The following is a 19872-nucleotide window of genomic DNA, read 5'->3' on the forward strand; positions in this document are numbered from 1 at the left end:
CCTGCCCGTCCTCGCGGGGGAGGGTGCGTGTCCGCGCTCACAGATGCCTGTGTCCGCACGTTTGTACGAGAGTCACCACCGATCTCACAGTCTGGTGCAGGAGAGACGCTTTTGTTTTCCCAATTCTCAAATCCAAATACAGGTGAAAAACAAATTTTTTTTTTTTTAGTGAAATGAACCTGATTTCTGGTTCTGAAAGCCACACTCTGCTGGGCAAGCAAAACCTCCACAGCTCCTGCCTCGTCTCCCCCGCTGCTGGCATGGTCAGGGCGTCTCTCTCTGCAGGAGTTGTGCTTTCTCTGGCCCCTGCACTCCTGGTGGACAGTGTTTTGTCTGGTTTGCTTTTAGAGCAGCTTTGATGAGACGGCGGGTCTTTCTTGTTGGATGAGCAGGCCGAGCCTGGGCCCTCCACCACTGTCCCAAGGGGTCGAGGTGACGGCAGCCAGCTATGCAGACCCAGGGGTGGACGTGGGGACAGACGTGCCCTGGCAGCAGGCGCCTATAAGCCCTGGATGGGGAAGGCTTGGAGGTCCAGCCTGGGAGCAGGGTGGTGTGAGGCCCCCAAGGGGATGCTCTGCGGGTGTCCAAGGGCATCAGTGTCCCCACTTCTCTCTCTACCCCTTCTTCCCTCTGGTCTGCGCCATGACCAGGAGAGGCTCTTCCTCTCCCCAGAGGAAGCACACTGCTGGCTGACTCTCTTGTGCCCAGTCAGTCAGGGCCAAGGGTCAGGAGAGCCCTCGCCTGTTCACAGACCTCAGTCCTCACTACTGCCTTCTATGGCACCCAGTGCCCGGGGACCCCTCAGAGGCAGTTTGGGGGACACGGGGTGTGGAGCCTGCCCATCTGCCCCTGGCCTCCCAGACCTGAGGGCCAAGCCTTGCTCTCAGGCCTCCCAGAGCCCTGCACTGGCCCTTTCCTGCTCAGACCAGAGAGGAGTGGTCTGACCAGAGTAGGGGTGAGCAGGTCTGGAGATAGGCAGGTAATGGACACAGTGAGGTTGGCCTCGGAGCAGTCTCACGGGCACGCCTGGCAGACGTGTAGTGTGTGGGGTCAGGGAGACTCAGCAGGGCCGCGTGGGGAGAGAAGGCAGCACATGTGGAGGCCTCTGGACGGCGTCTCCCGGGCAGCAGGGCCGTGTGGCTGCGCAGGCCAGCTGGTGTGTGGGAGGGGTGTGCGTCTGCGGCCAGGCTCTCTGCCACCAGAGAACTGACCCCCTGTGATTGATCATCAAACGGTGAAACCATGGACCCTGCTGACACTTCTTCTGGGAGAGCCCAGCCCAGGAACAGTGACGTGAGACAGCACAGGCACAGGAGAAGTGCAGCCCACAGCCAGCCCCCGTGGCCTCCAGCCCACACCCCTTGTTTGGTCAGGACGTGAACATCCTATTTGTGGTGTCGGGGCTGCTGCACGTGTACCAGCGGAAGATTGACAGCGAAGAGGACACCTGCCTGTTCGTCGTGCGCCCCGGGGAGATGGCGGGCCAGCTGGCTGTGCTCACAGGGGAGCCCCTCACCTTCACCATCAAGGCCAACAGGGACTGCAGCTTCCTCTCCATCTCCAAGGCTCACTTCTATGAGTGAGTCCAGGCCAGCCTGGGTGGTTCCTGGGCAGGTGGGGCCGTGGCAGGGCCCACGTCAGGCACCTCTCGGGGTCCTGCCTCTGGCCCTTCTCACACTGGAGACAGGAGTCCCGGGGACAAGGGCAAGGCCTGTGGGGTGAGGTGGCAGGAAGGGCTTGTGGCACTACGGGGTTAGCCCCAGGACTGCAGCTCCTCTTCAGGAAGACACGGTCCATGGCATCCTTGAGCCTGGGTGCAGGCAGGGCCTCGTCAGCCTGCCCAGGCCCAGCGGTGTCCTCAGCCTGAGTCCCTGTGAGCGTGTCGGCGTGCACGTGCCGACAGCACGAGTCTCCTGCCATCGGCAGCTCCTGCCCTGTAGACATGGTCTGACAGGTGTCCTGGGCGATCTCATCCAGTCCTGGGCCTCCCCCCGGATTTCGCTCCTGAGTGCAGGCTTGTGTGTTGGCTGTCCTGACGTCCGTCTGGGGTACCTCAGGGATTCCTCAGTTGTCCGCAGCTGAACCGTAGATCTGCAGCCCCCCCACCCCACCCCCACCCTCCGATTGCTCCTGTTCCACCTTCTGTCTGCTCTGGGACTTCTGCCTCTTAGCCCATTGCTCGGGCCGAGTCCTGGAGTAGCCCCAGTCCCACTGCGGCCCCTGAGCTGACCACAGCCCTGCTGCTGCTCTCCAGAAGCCTCCATACTCTGGGGCTGCCTGCTTCCACCCTTGCCCCCAGCAGCCTGTTGACGGACGGCAACAGGGAACCGGAGCCATCGTGTTCCTGCTGGCCAGAGCCTGCCAGGGACCCCATTGTGCCCAGGAACCTCTCAGCGCCTTCCCCGACTCAAGGCCCCGCGTGGCGGCCGCCCCCCAACCTCTCGGCCTCCCCCGTCTGGTGCCTCTCATCTCCTTTCCCCGCCCCTCTGGACTTCCCGGCCCACTGTGGGGGCAGGGACTTCACATCCCACTACTGGGCCAGGCCCCCACGTGAGGCCTGTGCTCAGAGCACATCTGGGGGGCAGATGGCAGTGGGCAGGGGCTCCGCGGCCTGTCCCAGGGCAGCTGTCCACGGGCCACGACGGAGCAGGCGGCTGAGTGGGCACTGCGCTCTGTCTAGCCCTGGGCCCATGTCTGTCACTTGCGACGTGGCATTATGTTGCAAGTTTGGTGAACGGGGTATGGGTCCTGCCACCTCTCAAGTGCTGTGGCCTGGAGGGCAGGGGTGGCCCTGGCAGGAGTGGCTGCCGGCCGTGGTGGGGCGGGCGTGACTCTGGGCTCACCGGCAGAATCATGCGGAAGCAGCCCACCGTGGTCCTGGGCGTCGCGCACACTGTGGTGAAGCGGGTGTCATCCTTCGTGCGGCAGATGGACTTTGCGCTGGACTGGATGGAGGTGGAAGCCGGGCGCGCGGTGTACAGGTGCGGCCCGCGGGGTGGGGGGGTGGCTGGCCCTCCGCACGTGCCCCCGGGGGAGGCGGTGCCGCTGATGGACTCCGCTGCGCCCCTGTGCTCCCCGCCCCGGGCGTGCGCACACTCGGACACGCACGCTGTCTCACGGGCATCTCCCCGCGTCATTCCTGCAAGTCCCTGCTGCCCTCGAGGTGGCCCAGCAGAGGTGACGCTAAATGGCGCTGCGGCAGGTGCCCGTGCGCTCGGTGTCCCTGCGATGCCGTCCGGGTGCCCGCAGCTCTGTGTCTCAGCCGGGGGCACAGATAGGGTTACAGCTGTTGACTTTTGTGATAACTGAAAATTCAAACTAAGGAGATTTTAAGTATTTCGTTGTTTATTTAAAAACCAATAAGCCATTTATGTATTAGCCTATGCGTTTTTATTTACTTTTTTTAAAGCCCTTTATTTTTTTTCAAAGATCTTATTTGAGAGAGAGCCTGCTCATTAGCGGCGGGGCGGGGGGGCCAGAGGGAGAAGCAGACTCCCTGCCGAGCAGAGAGCCCGACATGGGACTCGGTCCCAGGACCCAGAGTTCACGACCTGCGCCGAGGCAGACATTTAACTGAGCCCCCCAGGGGCGCCCAGCATATGTATATTTTAATGTGAAACAACTGTGTTTTCCCAAACAAAAAGAATACAGTGAGAAGATTGCATTCTTCCCCCCACCGGTGCTGGAGGGCTTCCTGGCCTTGCCCCTCCGGTCCAACAGCCTCTGCCCCCGCAGGCAGGGGGACAAGTCGGACTGCACCTACATCGTCCTCAGCGGCCGGCTGCGCTCTGTGACCCACAAGGACGACGGCAAAAAGCGCCTGGCGGGCGAGTACGGCCGCGGGGACCTCATCGGTGTGGTACGGCTGGGCTCCCTCCCGCCGTGCCCTGCGCTGTGGTGACTGCTGGCCCACTGCCCGGGTTGGGGGGGGCCCTGGAAGTGACCTGTGGAGGACTCTTGCCCCCCACCTGGGGCACCTCTCTTGGGGGCCTGATGTGCATGCTCTGACCCAGGCTGCAGCGCCAGGGCTGGGTCGGCCGCTTCACCCCGTCCAGGGAAACATGCCTCGAGGTGGTTCCTCTGAGACTTGCGTGTAGGATGAGGCCCCGGCCGGTCCCTTCTGGGTGCCGGACCCGGGTCCCGGCGCTGCCGGCAGCACGCTCCCTTGCCAGCTCTCACTGATGCTTCTCCAACCGCACTCGCCCCTTTTCCTCCCGTTCCCCCCATACACCGCATTCCAGAAGGGTCGCCGTGTGCTCTGCCTTCTGGTTGGGTTCAGAGTGCGGCCAGCCAGGCCTGCAGGGCTGGAGCGCGTCGGCGTCGGCGTCGGCGGTACGGCCGTGCCTCCCCAGCCTCTCTGCTGCAGGTGGAGACGCTCACCCACCAGGCCCGGGCGACCACGGTACATGCTGTTCGGGACTCGGAGCTGGCCAAGCTTCCAGCGGGAGCCCTGACCTCCATCAAGCGCAGGTACCCACAGGTGAGCACTCCTGTTGCCAGCCGCGTTCAGGGACCAGGATTTTCAGGCACAGGGCTGCGTCCTGCTCAGCACCAGGGGAGGTATGGATTGGAGTGACCTGGCACAGGCACATTTTAAAGGAAATGTCATGTGGACCAGCGCGTGGGGGTAAGGGCCTTGGGACGGGTGACTTGGGCACTGCCAGGAGGCAGGAGGGGGACGCGGGGATCCAGCGAGTGAGGCCGGCCTGGCCCATCCCACAAGTCGAGCGATGTCCCGAGTGGTGTTTAGAACCAGCAAGGAGTCCCAGCAAGCACCGGAGCGAGCCCGGGGAATGTGCGGTTTCCGCAGCACGGGCCTTTCTCTGTGCTGCCTCACGGAAGGTGAACTCGGGATTCAGAGATGGGAGATGGAGCCTGGGCCAGCGGCCAGCGGCCAGCCGCACAATGAGGGGAGCCTGTGCTGCTCCCGGGGCAGTTAGTGTGGCTGGCTTTCCGGTGCTGGCCTCCCTGCTCCGAAGTGGTAGGTGTGCGACTGGGGACAGGGGAGAGCCTCTGAGCTCAGGGGTTGGAGAAGATCGGCCGCAGCGAGACGGCCCGTCCTTCCCCCTCGGCACCACGTGGGCCTGTCCGGCGCACCTGTCTGCTCTAGAACACAAGGAACATACCCCAGTTCATTTTATGAAGTTAATTTTCATTTGAAACTTGATAAAAATACGGAAAAGCATTTGTGGCGTAGCTACAAATACTCTATGTTTGAGTAAATCAACAATAAAAAATGCTATTTAATAAGGGTGCATTCAAGGAATGTTAGCCCAGTGTCAGAAAATTATTAAAACGTAATCAATTATGGGAAAAAGTAAAAGGAAGACCCTTAGGATTATATCAGGGTTTTTGCAGAATTCAGCCACAAGTAGTAAACACTCAGAGTAGAAGTGAAAAAAGCTTCGGACTAGAACAGACGATTTATTCTGGAACTCCTGAGTCCAGGATGGACAGGCCTCTCCTCCCCTAGCAGAAAAGGTTGAAAAATGAAACGGCTGGTGTCCACTTGGAAAAGGGGTACTCGTGACATTTGCAGAGAACATGGGTCTTGTTGGCGGAAACCTCCAAGGGAACGGATCAGGAGAGTTTACGAGACAGCAATAGAGCTGAGACCCCTGTGTGCCCGCGGGGCCTCCCGGCCAGAGTGGCAGGGCTCCTAAGGGCACAGCCAGTCGGGAAACCACACTTCGCAAGCAGGGCTTGGATGGAGGCCCTGCAGCATCCCTGTGGGTCTTCCCAGTGGGAAACCAGGGGCGGGATGTCATTTTGTGAGCCGTTTAGAGCCTTCCCTGGGGACATATCCCCGGGGGCCCCTTGCACTGCAGGAGTCTCGCCCGTGGGCTGCCCAGGCTCCTGGGCACGCAGAGCTGGCCTGGGGAGAGGGACCCCCTTGGAGGACCGCCGTAGTTCCGGTGCCAGCTGGACGGTTTGAAGTCCTTTCCTGTCCTCTTCCATCTGGATGTTTGTGCCCCAGATATGGGCCCTGGGGGCCCCTTGGAGTCCTTCTGATGTGTCCTGTGCGTTTCTGGCCTGGAGCCCCTGGTCCCTTCGGTGGAGCTAGGCCCGTCTGGGGCCAGCACAGGGGTCTCCCTTCCCACGCCAGCCCCTCCTGAGCCGCTCGGCAGTGTGAGCAGCCCCTCCGCCAGGACCGCCCTCCCCTGTCCCCTAGTGTTAGCCACCAGGCTGCCACCGCCCCTTACACCCCGTCACTTCCAGCTCCCCAGGACTCTGTACCTGCCAGACACGGCGTGGGGACGGCGCTCTTGGCCTCGGAGCACCCAGCCCGGCCCCAGACTCACTGTCCCGAGAGCCACCGGGGAGAGCCACTCCTGTGCTCCTTCCCTTGGGAGGCAGCGCTCCTGCCCGGCTGTGGCGTGAGGGGTGACCTGGGTTCAAATGGGAGGGCTTGGATCTAAGCCCCGGGAGACCCCCGAGAACAGCAGGACGGTTGTGAAGGTGGCTGGGGCCAGTCTGTGGGCTGGAGCCCCCCAGGAGCTGCGGGGTCCCTGGGAGCCAGGCTAAGCCCGGCCACGGCCTCTCCTGCAGGGCCGTTCCCTGGTGAATCCACAGAGGGATGCTCTTCTCCTGCCCATGGCCCCGGGATGCGTAGACTTCTCCATGGGCGGCTCCCAGGGGCCCAGGGCCTGTCCTGATACTGGTCTGTCACACGCAGGCTGCTGCGGGGCCCACGGCCTCTCCAAGCAGCCGGCCCCGTGGGCCCTCTCACAAAGGCGCAGGCACTGACCTTGCCCCAACCCCAGGCTTGCTCTGTGCCCTAGAGCAGAGGGGGCCCTGCCAGGGTGCTGTGGCCAGCCAGTGTCCTCCGCCCCTGACCACTGCCCGCTCTATCTGTTCTGGGGATTCATGTCAGTGAGGTAGCACAGATCACAGTATTCTCTGGTGGCTTCTGTTGCTTGCCGTGGTCTCTGAGGCCTGCGTCTCGTGGGTGTGGTCTCTCTCTCTCTTTTTTTTTTTTTTTTTTAAAGATTTTATGTATTTATTTGACAGACAGAGATCACAAGTAGGCAGAGGCAGGTAGAGAGAGAGGAGAAGCGGGCTCCCCGCTGAGCAGAGAGCCCGATGCGGGACTCGATCCCAGCACCCTGAGATCATGACCCGAGCCGAAGGCAGAGGCTCAACCCACTGAGCCACCCAAGCGCCCTGTGGGTGTGCTCTCTTTACCGCAGAGTGAAACCCTTGCTCACCTGTCGTCCGGACAGGCGTGCGCGCTGTTCCCAGCGTGAGGCTGCCACGGAAAGGCTGCTCTGCGTGGTCTGTGGCCACTTTCCGTCTCCTCAGGGCTGCCTGAGGGTGGCGTGGCAGGGGCAGAGGGGAGACAGACGCTGAACTTTTTCAGAAACTGCCGATCATCCCCCAGGGGCTGGTGCCGAGTGACATCCCAGCCCAGTGCGGCCCCAGTCACTGGGCAGCTGTCATGCGCTCGGACCCCCTTGACATGAGCTGCTGTCGCGGCAGGACGTGCTCATGGGGGGTTGGCCTTCTCCTGACGACTGGAAGTGTTGAGCGCCTTCTTGTGTGCTCATGGGCTTATTTTGAACCTTTTCACTTGATGTAGAATTTTTAAAAATACATTTAATTGTTAAATTATCTCTAATTAGGATCATTATAAATCTGTAATTTTGAAAACTGTATCCCGAGTATGTTTTTGAAGGCTCTGATCCTAGAGATGCAGACTCACATGCTGACGGATTGAGTGCTGTGTTTCGGATCGGCCTGAAATTGTTTCAGATGTGAGCAAACGGAGCTTTCCGGGGTGTGTGTGAAGCAGGTGACTGCAGCCCGGTGACGGGGGTGTGGCCACGGACTCTTCCCTCACCTGTTGTGCACTAAAATTTTCCCTAATAATGTGAGGTTTTCTTATTAGCTCCAGTGAACAGTCTGATGCTAGATTAGTTATAAAAAAATAAAAAAACAACCAGACTCCTTTTTAGCTTCTGTTTTGGCCACTCCGCAAACTGCTTTTGGTCTCACATCCTAAAATGAGGACAGTCTCACTTGCCTCCTCCACGGGTGCTTTCACTCCGGCGTCCTGGGGATCAGAGAGGCTCTCCGAGTCAGTCTGCAGGTGCCGCTGGGTACTGGAGCCCAAGGCCTCAGCCTGCTCCCTGCAGTCAGCCCCAGAGCTCCGGGTTGTGGGCCGTCCAGAAGCCAGCCTGACGCTGGGGTCTGGGGGCCGAGTGCAGGAGAAGCAGCCTCCGAATCACCCCATCTGTGCCGCCAGTGTGCTCTCTGACACAATCTAGGTTTTACTGAAGCTGACAGCAGCTTCTCTTCAAAGCGGTGATGCCGAGGGAGGCTGCCCAGACAATACATCCTCTGTCACCTGTAAGCCCGACCAATCAGAAAATCTAACTCGCTTTGTTTTTATGCAAAAGTATTGAAGTAAACTACAGATATCTTGGCGTTCCAACCTTAAATACTTTGTGACTCTAAATTCAGTATTAATGTGGCTGTGTACTACTTCCTAGATAGGATGTAACACCAGCCCGCATCCTGCCCAGGCCAGGCCCCTTCAGGAGCGCCTGGAAGCCCTTCCTGGCTTGCCTGAAGGGTGGTCGGGGCCGCCCCTGGTGCTTCCCTGCCCTGAAAGTAAAAGGAGACCCTGGCCTGGGCGCCAGGTCACAGGACGTGTGCCCCTCACACCTGCTGGACTCCAGTGGGCTCTCTGTGGTGCAGACCCTCATCCCACAGAGTGGGGCCCACTGCCCAGTGACCAGTCTGCCAACCGCACCACTGCCCTCAGCCCCGAGGGGTTTGCAGACACGGTGGTTTTGAAAACGGGGATCCAAGGTGCTTCTCTTCTTGGTTTCAACGTGCGGTCTCCTTTCCTTCTTGCCCCCAGGTTGTGACTCGGCTGATTCACCTCTTGGGTGAGAAGATTCTGGGCAGCCTCCAGCAGGGAACTGCGACAGGTGTGTCCTTGGGAGCCCCACCCTCTGGCCCCGAGGCCACACCTGCCCCGTGGCTGCCAGAGGCGGACATGGGCAGTGCGGGAGGGAACCCTGGTCCCTGTTGGACGCGGACTGGAACCGAGCACTGGGGGTACTTGTGGGCGGCCGTGTCTGCCCCGTGCCGAACCAGTGACACGGTTCTCCAGGCTGGGACTTTGCCTGTCAGCGTATGTGTTCTCTTCTGGTTCTAACTCAGAGAGGGTGCTCTGTGCGATGCTCGCTGGCACCTGGTCCTGGTCCGCGGTGGCGGGAACTACCTGCACCTGCCTTGGCCTGTGGTCCCCTCTGCTGGAGCCCCTCATCAGCGTACCTGCCTGGCTGCCCCAAGCCCTGCACCCCTCTGCTTCCCGTCCCGCTTTGTCTCAGCCTCTGACTCATCCTGCCGCTCCCTAGTCAGCTCCTGTGTAGTCTGTGCCCCATGCCGGCTCGGGCACTGTGGGAGGGCAGCCTTGTGTCTCCTGGCAGCGACCTGGACACAGGACTGTGCTTTGTGGAAGGACTGGGCTGGCCAGCGTGCCCAGTGTGACCACAAAGTGTGACGGTGACCGCGAGTCCACTACAGCTCGTCTCGATCGACTGTGTCTGCAAAGACCCATTTCCAAACGAGGTCACACTCTGAGGTCCGCGGTGTACATGAAGGCATGGCTCAACGTGTGCTGTGTCTTCATGTCACCTCTGACCACCTGCATGGTCTGCTCAAAGCGGGTTTCTTGTGGAAAGCACATAGTCAGGTGTTATTTTTATCATCCCGCGTGACAACTTGGTATGTGTTTTTTTAAGATTTTATGTATTTCTTTGAGAGACAGCCAGCACAAGCTGGCGGAGGGTAGGGAGAGGGAGAAGCGGGCTTCCCGCCGAGCAGGGAGCCCGACACGGGGCTCCATCCCAGGACCCTGGGATCCTGACCTGAGCCGAAGGCAGACGCTTCACCCACGGAGCCCCGGGGCCTCCCCGCCTGACTGCTTGTTCAGTCGGTGTGCACACGTCCGTGTTGAGCACGATTACTCCCGAGCTGGGATCCGTGGCTGCCCCTGCGGAGTGTCCTGTCTCCCCCGCCCCGTCGTCGTTCTCCGTCCATCTTCTCTCGAGTTCCCTCAGCCCTTCCGAGTGTCCGTTCGCGGTCTGTGGCGGCTCCAGCGTGCGTCCCGTGGCGCGCTCCGTAGCCGCTGTGGGGTCACAGCTCCCCTCCCTCACCGCGACCCCAGGGTTGTGCTCCGTGAACCCCTCCCACGGCCTGGGAACGGCTGGGGAAGCACGAGAGGAGACTCGGCTGGAAAGGGCCGCTGCCCTTCATTCCGGCGGCCCTTCCTGGCGGTCCGAGGACGCGCCTTTCACAGCCGGGTCTGCTGGCCGCGGACTGTCCGAGCTTCCTTCTCGCAGCCGTCTGCGCGTCACCTCTGTCCCCAAGACAAATTTGCCGATGCGTGGCTGGCCCCGGGGAGCGGCTGCCTGTAGCCTCCACGGCTTCTGATGAGAAGCCCCGATGTGGCTGTTCCCACGTCCATGTCCCTTTCTCGGGCTGCGTTGAACACTCTGTCCTTAGTGTGTAGAGACGACACGCTCATCTTCTGGAATCCGTAGATGCATGTCTTTCCGCAGACGTGAGACGTTTCCAGAATTTATTTCCTAAGATACTCCTTCAGTTCTGTCCCCTTTATCCTCCGGAAGTCCAGGGACACAACGCTAGACCTTCTCTTACTGGTTCTGAGGTCTCGGGGCACCGCCGGCTTTTCCCTTCCCCCAGTGTTGAGATCGCACGCCTTCTCGCAATCTGTCTTCTGTCTCCACCGCAGCGTGCACCTGTGCTACTGGTCATGGCTGCTGTGTCGCCACTGCCTTTTTGTCCTTTTTGTCAGTAATTCCAGATTCTGTGACCTGTTGTCACATTTGTCCGTTGTTGTAGGCGAGGTTTTCCTGGCTTTTGTTATAGCTGCTAATTCTGGATTATACCCTATATTTCAGGCTTGATGTCACAATGTCATGGGACTCTGGTCCTGCCTCTTCTGTTCTAGCCGACTGTCGGTGTGCTCACGCTCCCAGAGCACGTCCTGGCTGTTCGTTAGTAAGGGAGTTAGTTAGACTGTCTCTTAGGATGTTAGTTCGGTTCTCAAGGCCTTCACAGTGTTACCCCGGTCTGCCCTGCTATGTGTTTCTCAGAGCTGCTGTGCGGTCCTGGCTGGTTTCACACGTGGGCCATGTGGAGGCGAGTGAGCCCAGGACTGCTTCCTGGGGTGAGAGAACTGTTTCTGCATCTTCTCCCTGGCATTTCCCTGTCCTGCAGGGCCTGGAGAGTTGGGGGGCTCCAGCCCACGGTGTCTATAGCCTGGCCGCCCTGGGAAAGAGCCCTGGAGGCGGCCCCTGGCCCAGGGTGGGGGGCGGGAGAGCCTGCCTGGCTATAGCGGGAGAGGGGCAGGGTCACTGTGGCCTTGGCGGCCTTGGTGGCCATGGTGGAGTGCTTCCCAGGAGTGGAGGCCCCAGCCCGGCCGCCCTCCGAGCCGCCTTGGGACTGCGGGCAGCAGTCGGGGGGCGTGTGCCTGCCCCGCCTCCCTCTTGGCCAGAACCAGAGCTCCCAGTGCTCCGGCAAAGGCTGAGAGAGCCATGCGGAGCTGGCAGGAGAGTCCCCTTTGCTTCTGCCTCAGATGGAGGGTCCTGACATCACAGGTCACTAGAAAAGACAGGAGGGAGCCAGGAAGAGAGCCCTCGGTGTGTCCAGGCTGCAGGAGACCAGGGTCTGTTTGGGGTGTGGCCGGCAGGAGGGTGAGGCTGACCCCCCCAGCCACCTCCGTGAAAACAGGTGCTGCTGGCCCAGAAATGACCATGGTTGGAAATAAACTTCCAGGGACCCTCTGATGGGTGACCTTGTGGGTCAACGGGTCTGTGGTTCCTTCCCTGTGCGTGGGGGCCCCAGGGCTTCACAGAGCTTCCTGGGTCCCCCCCAGAGAACGGAGACTCTGTGGTTCCAGGGACAGGGGCTCTTACCGCACTGGCTTGTCGCTTCGAGCTTCAGGCTGCCGTCCCTCATAAGTCGCACTTACTGGTTCTAGAGCCCATGGTGGAAACACCGTAGGTGGCCTCACCTGGCAGAGTACTTGAACTCTCCGAGGTTTCTCTGGGTCACAGGGTCTTTTCCTCGCGCCGTGCCTTCCTCATCCGTGAGGCCTGAGTCCCGGAGTGCGTGAAAGGCAGGGCGCTCACAGTGTGGCCGCTGCTTCAGCAGGAAAGGCAGGCTGGTGGGGGGGGGGGGGGGCAGGCGCAAGACACTTGGATTAGGGACGCCAGGAGCGAACCCTGGAGCCTTTTCCTCTCTCCCAGGCCCTTGTACCCTGGGGCATCAGGAGATACTGTGCGGTGCCAGCCCAGCCCCTTAGGCCAACACGCGACCCTGTGCTCCGCAGGTCACCAGTTTGGGCTACACACCGCCGGCAGCAAGTGGGACTCCGGGAACCCCGCCAGCAACCTCTCCACGGTGGCTGTCATGCCTGTGTCAGAGGACGTGCCCCTCACCGCCTTCGCCCTGGAGCTCAAGCACGCCCTCAGCGCCATCGGTAAGTCCTGCCCGAGGCCAGCTGGGTCCTCTGGAGCCTTCCCCCTCTCGCCTGGTGGTCCCTCTGGTTCTTCTGCAGGTGCGCCAGAGTCCTTCACAGCTGGCCCTTGTGGGTGCTGGGGACAGGGCTGCCACGGGAGCAGGAGAGCATCCGCCCGGCATCTCCTGACAGTCCTGATGCTGGGCATGGTCTTGTGGGCCGAGGGCTGTCCCTCCTGCACCTGTGGCTCAGGGAGCCTGCTACCCGGAGGGGACAGTGCGGTGGCTGCAGGAGCTGGCTGACCATGTGGAAAATGCCCTTGGTTGGGCTCAGGGAGCTTGGGTAGTATTTCCGAATTCCTGACAGCTGTTAAACTTTGCAGTTCAACAAGGAATTGAAATTTTGAGAACTTTTAGAAATTCCCCAAATCGTGAAGTGTTCTGTATTCCTTTTTTTTTTTTTTTTTTAAGTTTTATTTATTTGAGAGAGAGTGAGTGAGCAAGGGGGCAGAGGGAGAGAGAGAGAATCTCAACTCCGTGCTGAGCAGGGAGCCCGACACGAGGCTCGATCCCCCCCACCCTGAGATCTTGACCTGCGCCAAAGTCAAGAGTCGGACGCTCAACTGATGGGGCCAGCACGAGCCCCGAGGCGCTTTGCGGTCTCAGTCCTTGATGAGTCCTTCTAGAACTGCGAGGGACGGTAACGGCAGTCCGTCCGTCGTCTGTGAGGCAGGTATACTGGGGATTCCAGCGCTCGTCTTTTGGAAACGTGGCGTGATCGTAAACCCAGCGAGTGTTCTGTTCCCGTCGTGAAACAGCGTGAGAAAGTTGTATATTTTCAGTTTCTACTGACGTAGACATTCGATAATAGAAAGCATTAAATAAAGACCAAATAAAAATGACTTATGAAATTGGAAGATACTGCTGTAGGTCCTTAAAACGTATTCTGAAAACGAAATTCTGCAACACAGAAGGCGTGGCTGTCCGTCTTGATCTTTGCCTCGTAACAGCCGCACCCGAAGCAGGGCTCGTGCTCCTCTCCTGTGGGTGTCCCTCATGCCATCCGGGGCCGACGGCGTGTCTCTGAGGCCTGCAGCAGAGATGTGTCACTTTCATAAAAGTTTATTCTGTTTAAAAAAAAAAAAAATACTTTAGGGGCATCTGGATGGCTCAGTGGGTTAAGCCACTGCCTTCGGCTCAGGTCGTGATCTCAGGGTCCTGGGATGGAGTTCCGCATCGGGCTCTCTGCTCAGTGGGGAGCTTGCTTCCTCCTCTCTCTCTCTGCCTGCCTCTCTGCCTGCTTGTGATCTCTGTCTGTCAGATAAATAAATAAAATCTTTAAAAAAACCCCAAAACTTTATTTTGTAGTAATTACAGATTCACAGGAAGTTACAAAAACAGTAAAGAGAGTAAAGAGAGGATCGTGTTCCTTCCCCCTGGTTAAGCTACTGCAGCACACTGTCGAGGTCAAGAGGGTCACTGGTGCGTCTGCAGAGGTCCCCAGGGTCAGTGGTGCTCTGTGCCATGGTGACTGCTGGGGAGGTTCCTGCCACCAGGCGCAGCGCCCCGCTGCCCCTCTGGCAACCCTAACCCTGTTCTCCTGGGTTGTCTGGTTCTGAGGGCGCCCTGAGAACAGGGTCCTGCGTGGTGACCCTGCAGACAGGTTCACTCGGCTCAGATGACACCCGTGTCCGTCACGTGCTCCCCCTCCACTGTGGGCTGACGGTCCGGACACACCTGGTTTCTTGAACCTCTCACCTGTGGACGGGCATTCAGCTTTCTTCGCTTTGGGGCTTTTATGAACGAGACTCTGTGACTCTCTGGGCAAGGGTTCCGTGTGCACGTGCAGGCACAGGGTGTGTGTGGTCGCGTGCCTGCCGTCCTTGTGGGGGACCACCCCCTGCACGCTCCCGCCAGCACCGCGCCACCCCCCTGCGCCTCCCTGTCCCCCCGGCCCTCGGACCTGTCGCTGTCTGCGGTTAGTTGGAGGAGGTGCCACACCCATCGTGCCCCTGGTGTGGGCCTCGAACTCCCGACGCGGAGATCAGGACCTGAGCCACAGCCGAGAGGCGGGCGCCCGTTCCTGCCGTCGTGGCGGGAGGGCAGTGAAGGTGCGTCGCGGCTCCAGCGGTGTCTCCGTGGCTGGAGCGGAATGTCTCCCGTCCTTTCCGCCGTCTGAGCGTACGCTCTGGCATTTCTCTGTTTCTGACTGGGTTCTTCGTTTTCTTACGCTGAGGTTTGAGAAGCCTTGCCCCGAGCGGACACGGGCTCTTGGCTGGGCTGGGGGTGCCGCGGCCCCCGCGCTGCCCTGAGGCTTCCGCAGGGCTGACCGCACGCCGCGGTCGTGTCCAGCTGGCCCTGGTGTCCTCCTGCCTCCTTTTAGCTCCTTTTCCCTTTTCAGGAGCATTTCTAAAAACCCGGCGCCCAGCCCTGGGGCCTCGATTTTCTCCCATGTTTTTTCAAAAGGCCTGAAGTTCTATGTTTATTTTTTTTAAGATTTATTTGTGTATTTGAGAGAAGGTGCGTGCGTGTGGCGGTGAGCAAAGACAAGGCTCCACATCCACACGACCCTGTGGTCCTGACATCAGAGAGTCGGACACTTAACCGACGGAGCCGCCCCGGGAACCCCCTGAAGTTCCTCATTTAACTTAGTTATCTGTTTGGAGGCTCATTTTTGTAAAAGGTTTGAAGTTTAGTAGAGATTTATTTTTTTGCTTACAAATACTCAGCTTTCCTGCTATCATTAATGAGGAGCCACCCCTCTCCCACCGAGTGGCGCTGGCACCCACCGAGTGGCGCTGGCACCCGCCGGGAACTAGTTTCCATGGCCGCGGGCTGTTTCTGGGCCTTGCTCTCCGCGCCAGCGCCGCACTGTGCTGACTGCGAGCGCGGTGGCAGGTCCGGAGTCAGGAAGTGGGAGGCCTCGGGCTCCGTACCTCTGCAGGCTGGTTCTGAGTGCTCAGGGTCCCCGAGATCCGCAGGGATTTCACGACCGGTTTTTCTCCATCTCTAAAAAACGGCACTGGGACTCCGACAGGGGTCGTGCGGACTCCGCGGTTCGCCCCCGGTGCGCGGGCACTTTGGCGACATTCGGTCTTCCAGCCCGTGAGCGCGGGACGTGTTTCCATGCACTCTCTTCTTTCGTCTCTTTCAGCGACGTTTCGTGGCTTTCGGTGAGCAAGTCTGTCTCCTTGGTTACGTTTATTCCTTATGTTTTGCTCTTCTTGATGCTATTATAAGTTACTTTTCTTAACCTCTTTTTTTCCTGATGGTTTATTGCCCGTGTATAGGAACATAACCGACTTCTGTGTCATGTTTATGTCCTACAACTTCATTTATTACTCGTGCCAGTTTTTGGTGGACTTTTTGGGTTTCCTTACATGTAAGATTGTATCATCTCCAAGCACAGATGCTACTTTTCCCTTTATAGTCTGACACCTTTTGCATCTCTTTTCTTTGCCTAAGTGCTCTGGCTGGACTTGCAGCACGCTGTCGGACAGAAGTGGCGAGGGCAGCGTCCTCACCTTGTTCCTGATCATCTGGGAGAATTCTTGGTCCCGCGGCACCGACCGTGATGTCTGCTCGGGTGCTCGTGTGTGGCCTTTAATAGATGGAGGAAGTTTCTTCCTAGTAATAGTTGGTGGGTGTTTTTTTTAAGGTTTTGTTTTTTAAATAACCTCTACACCCCACGTAGGATTCGAACTCACAACCCCAAGATGAAGGGTCACTGCTGCACTGATGGAGCCACTGGGCACCCTCCATTTTGTGTCTGTCACATTCGTAATGTCCCACTGTCATTTCTGATTTTAATGGTTTGAGTCTTCTCTCTTTATTCTCTATTCATCTAGTTTTGTTGATTTTTTCAAAGAACCAACTTTTGTTTTCATTGATTTTTTCTGTCATTTTTCTGTTCTCCGTTTTATTTATCTCTGTTCTAATCCAGATTATTTCCTTCCTTCTGTTTGCTCCGGGTCTAGTTGCTGTTCTTTTCCTACTTACCCAAGGTATAAAATTCGGTGCTTCGCAAAAAACTTCAAGTCTTAGCAAACCAAAGACCTGGACGCACCGTGAGTGTGTGTTACTCAATAAGAGAAGCCAGTCTGTGGTTCCCGCTCTCTGGTGCTCTGGAAAAGGCAGAGCTGTGGACATGGTGCAAAGATGACACTTGCCTGCGGCCAGGGGACCTGAGGCATGGAAGCAGGGTGTGTGGAGGACTTGTGGGGCAGTGAAAATAGTCGTGTGATAGCACAGTGGTGGACAGGCGTCATTCCGCGTCTGTCCAGACCCAGACAGGGTACAAGAGAAAGGACCCTGACAGGCAGCCTGACTTCCGTTCATCCTGATGCGTCAGCACTGGCTCGTGGACTGTGACAACGGACCGGCTTCCTGCAGGATGCTAGTAATGGGGAGGTAGGGGAGAGGGGTGCGTGTGGGAACTCTGTGTACTTTCTGCTCAGTTTGTCCCTAGACCTAAGTACATTTAAAAAAAATAAAGTCTATAAATGGTTTAAAGAAAGAAAGAAAGCTGGGTCCCTGATTTGAGATCTTTCTTCTTTCTTTGAAGCACATGGGTAGCTCTGGACTCCTCTCCACAGCCGGCGGCTCCCTCCCTGCGTTTGGGATGCTGTGCTTCTCTTTCCCTTGGTGTCCAGACTACTTCTTTGATCTGTGGGTAGTTCAGGAGGGTGTCATTTAATTTCCACACATTTGTGAATCTTCTGGTTCTCCTGTTACTGATTTCTGGTTTCATACCATTGTGGCCAGAAAATGATACTTTGTATGGTTTCACTTTTAAGTTTATTAAGACTGGCTTTGTGGCCCAACATACAGTCTGTCCTAGAGAATGCCTTGGGTTATGTTGTTATTGTTGAAGTTCCCTGCCCGTCGTGGGGCTCAGACTCACGACCCCAGCACAAGGTGTCGCGCGCTCCCCAGGCAGAGCCAGCCAGGCGTCCCTGGATGAAGTCGCTGGGGAAGTGTGTGGTGCGCTGCTCTGGGGGGCAGTCTCGTCTCTGTGTGTTGTGGTACGTGTGTGGTGGCCTCTCCCTGCGGCTTCAGTTTCTGTCTGCCAGTGACCGAGACGTTGGTTGCCCAGCATGGGTCGGGTGGCCGTCTTCTCCTCGGTGGTGGCATGGTTCTTTATGTGACCCGGACATAGTCCCTTGTTTGTGTGCCAAGACTGCACATATCTGTCTCTGTGGTATGATTTTTTATTCTAATGATGTCCTTTGAAAACAGAAGCTCTTAACTCTAATTCAGGCCAGTTTATCAACTGTTTTCTTCCGTCATTACTGCTTTTGCGTTTTCCTGAAGGAACTGCGCACTGCCCCAAGTATGAAGATGTTCTTCTAAACTCTCCGCGGTGTTGCTGTTCCTGTTCAGTTTACAGTCCATGGGGATGGCTTCTGGGGATGATGGGAGGTAGGACTCAAGATTCACTTTGTCTGCGGGGATGTTCAGCGACTCAGATGCGCCTTTCGGGAGACTGAACTTGGCCCACTGCTGTGCTGACGCATTTGCCGAAGCCCAGTCCCCGTGCTTATGTAGGTTGCTTTCCCTCATGGGGGAAGATTCTAGGCTGATATCAAGCCATTCTCTTCCAGCACTTGGGGGTGGTGGTCCATTTTCTCAGCTTCCAGTGTTTGGGAAGGAGGCAGTCTGGCAGCCAGGCCAGAGCAGGCTGGAGCAGCAGCCTGGCCAGATCCCCACGTCAGCTGTGCCCCACGGAGCCACAGATGCAAGTGTGGGGGAGCCGTCCTGTTTCTCCTCCCTGCCCTGGTCCTGCCTGCCACCTGGCCTTCAGCAGAGCCCTGCTAGGGACAGGATTGGTCACCACAGGAGCTGGAGCCCACCTTTGCTGGCTCCACACTTCCCTAAGGGGTCCCTCAGGGCCCCCCTGAGTCTAGGCAGGGGTACCTACATGGGAGACACATGCCAGCGGGCAGGGAGAGCCCAGCCTGGGGTCCCTGGAGGGCCTCAGGGCTGGGCTCCTTGGTGTTCCTGCAGCCAGACACAGCCTGCCAGTCCCATCGCATCCCATATGACGTCCCACAGAGGTGGGCAAGACACATCACTGTGGTGCCCAACAGGGCCCGTGATGCAGCCCAGCCCTAAGAGATTTCCCTCCCTCTGTAGGAGCCCTGCAGATGACCAACCGAGCTTGTAGCCAGGAGTGCAGGTCCCAGCAGGACGAGCCCCCTCACCGCAGTCCGTGGGAGGAGTGGCTTCCCTGCTACTTAAGTCTGAGGCACCTGTGCGTTTGCGCTGGTTGCACCAGGTACACCTATTCTGTGTGCCTCTAGGAAAGCAGATGCTGCCAGTTAAAATACAGGCAACGATTTCTCATGTCTCCGCTTTTCACTGAAGCTCTTGGAGAGCTCTGTACAAGTGTAGGGGTAAAAAGGAGGCCCTCAGGACTTCTGGTCCTATCCAGCCCAGGGTTGTGGGTGCACCCCTGGGGACCTATGTACTGATAATGGTGCTGGTGCTCCTGGCTGGGCAGGCCCTGGCACCTGCGTCCATGTGGGCATCATCAGACACAGGGGATGTGAAAAGATGTGCATCTCCACATGGCTGAATACGCCAGTACACGTGTTGGCTCCAGCCAGCCCTGCTCCCAGGGTCTGGGCCCCCAGCACACACACAGTCTCAGTGTTGCAAAGATCTGAATGCTTTCTGTGCAGCCAGGAGACTGAGGGTCAGAGAGCCCGATCTGGAGGCCCTGGGGCTGCTGGTCCTGGGAGGTGGGCTGCCAGGGCAGTTTTCTGTAGTTCGGGTTTGTGTTTCAGGCCCCGTCCTGCTGTTGGCCAGTGACAACGTAAAACAGCGCCTCGGCTCTGCTGCCCTGGACAGGTGCGCCAGCCCTTGTGTGGGACAGCTTCCGGCTCCCTGGGGGTCCAAGCACAGCCTTGAGCTGCACCTTCCACGCTCGCACGCACCCAGCCTTCTGCGTTCCCCTAGCCCCCTGGAGTCTGTGGGCCCTCCTGCCCTGTCTGCAGCACCGGTGCCTGCTCACCCCGTCTGTGCTCTGGCATCGGTGTCCCTCCACGCCTGTCTTCCAGTATCCATGAGTACCGGCTGTCCAGCTGGCTGGGGCAGCAGGAGGACATCCACCGGATCGTGCTGTACCAGGCGGACAGCACGCTCACACCGTGGACCCAGCGCTGCATCCGGCAGGCTGACTGCATCCTCATCGTGGGCCTGGGCGAGCAGGAGCCCTCGGTGGGCGAGGTGAGCTGGCGGGCGGGGGCGGGGCCTGCGGGGCGGGGCCTGCGGGGCGGGGCCTGCGGGGCGGGGCCTGCGGGGCGGGGCCGGCGGGGCGGGGCCGGCGGGGCGGGGCCTCGGGGAGCAGCGGCTGGCAGTGCCTCCCGCGAG

At 58.8% G+C, this 19872-nt stretch overlaps 1 protein-coding gene across 2 annotated transcripts in view; it reads left to right on the forward strand.

Annotated features, from left to right (window-relative positions):
- Positions 1-19872, forward strand: part of PNPLA7 (patatin like phospholipase domain containing 7) — a 58031-nt gene that overhangs the window by 25067 nt on the left and 13092 nt on the right. The window contains exons 17-25 of one of the 2 annotated variants that reach the window (XM_059410166.1): positions 1374-1579; positions 2850-2981; positions 3736-3859; positions 4367-4480; positions 8867-8936; positions 12371-12520; positions 17812-17919; positions 19287-19350; positions 19560-19728. In XM_059410166.1, the coding sequence (XP_059266149.1) occupies positions 1374-1579; positions 2850-2981; positions 3736-3859; positions 4367-4480; positions 8867-8936; positions 12371-12520; positions 17812-17919; positions 19287-19350; positions 19560-19728 (1137 nt within the window). The remainder of the gene's footprint in view (positions 1-1373; positions 1580-2849; positions 2982-3735; positions 3860-4366; positions 4481-8866; positions 8937-12370; positions 12521-17811; positions 17920-19286; positions 19351-19559; positions 19729-19872) is intronic. The other variant, XM_059410168.1, reaches the window with a different exon arrangement.

The sequence above is a fragment of the Mustela nigripes genome, chromosome 9 (assembly GCF_022355385.1).
Source record: "Mustela nigripes isolate SB6536 chromosome 9, MUSNIG.SB6536, whole genome shotgun sequence".
NCBI classification, from domain to species: Eukaryota; Metazoa; Chordata; class Mammalia; order Carnivora; family Mustelidae; genus Mustela; species Mustela nigripes.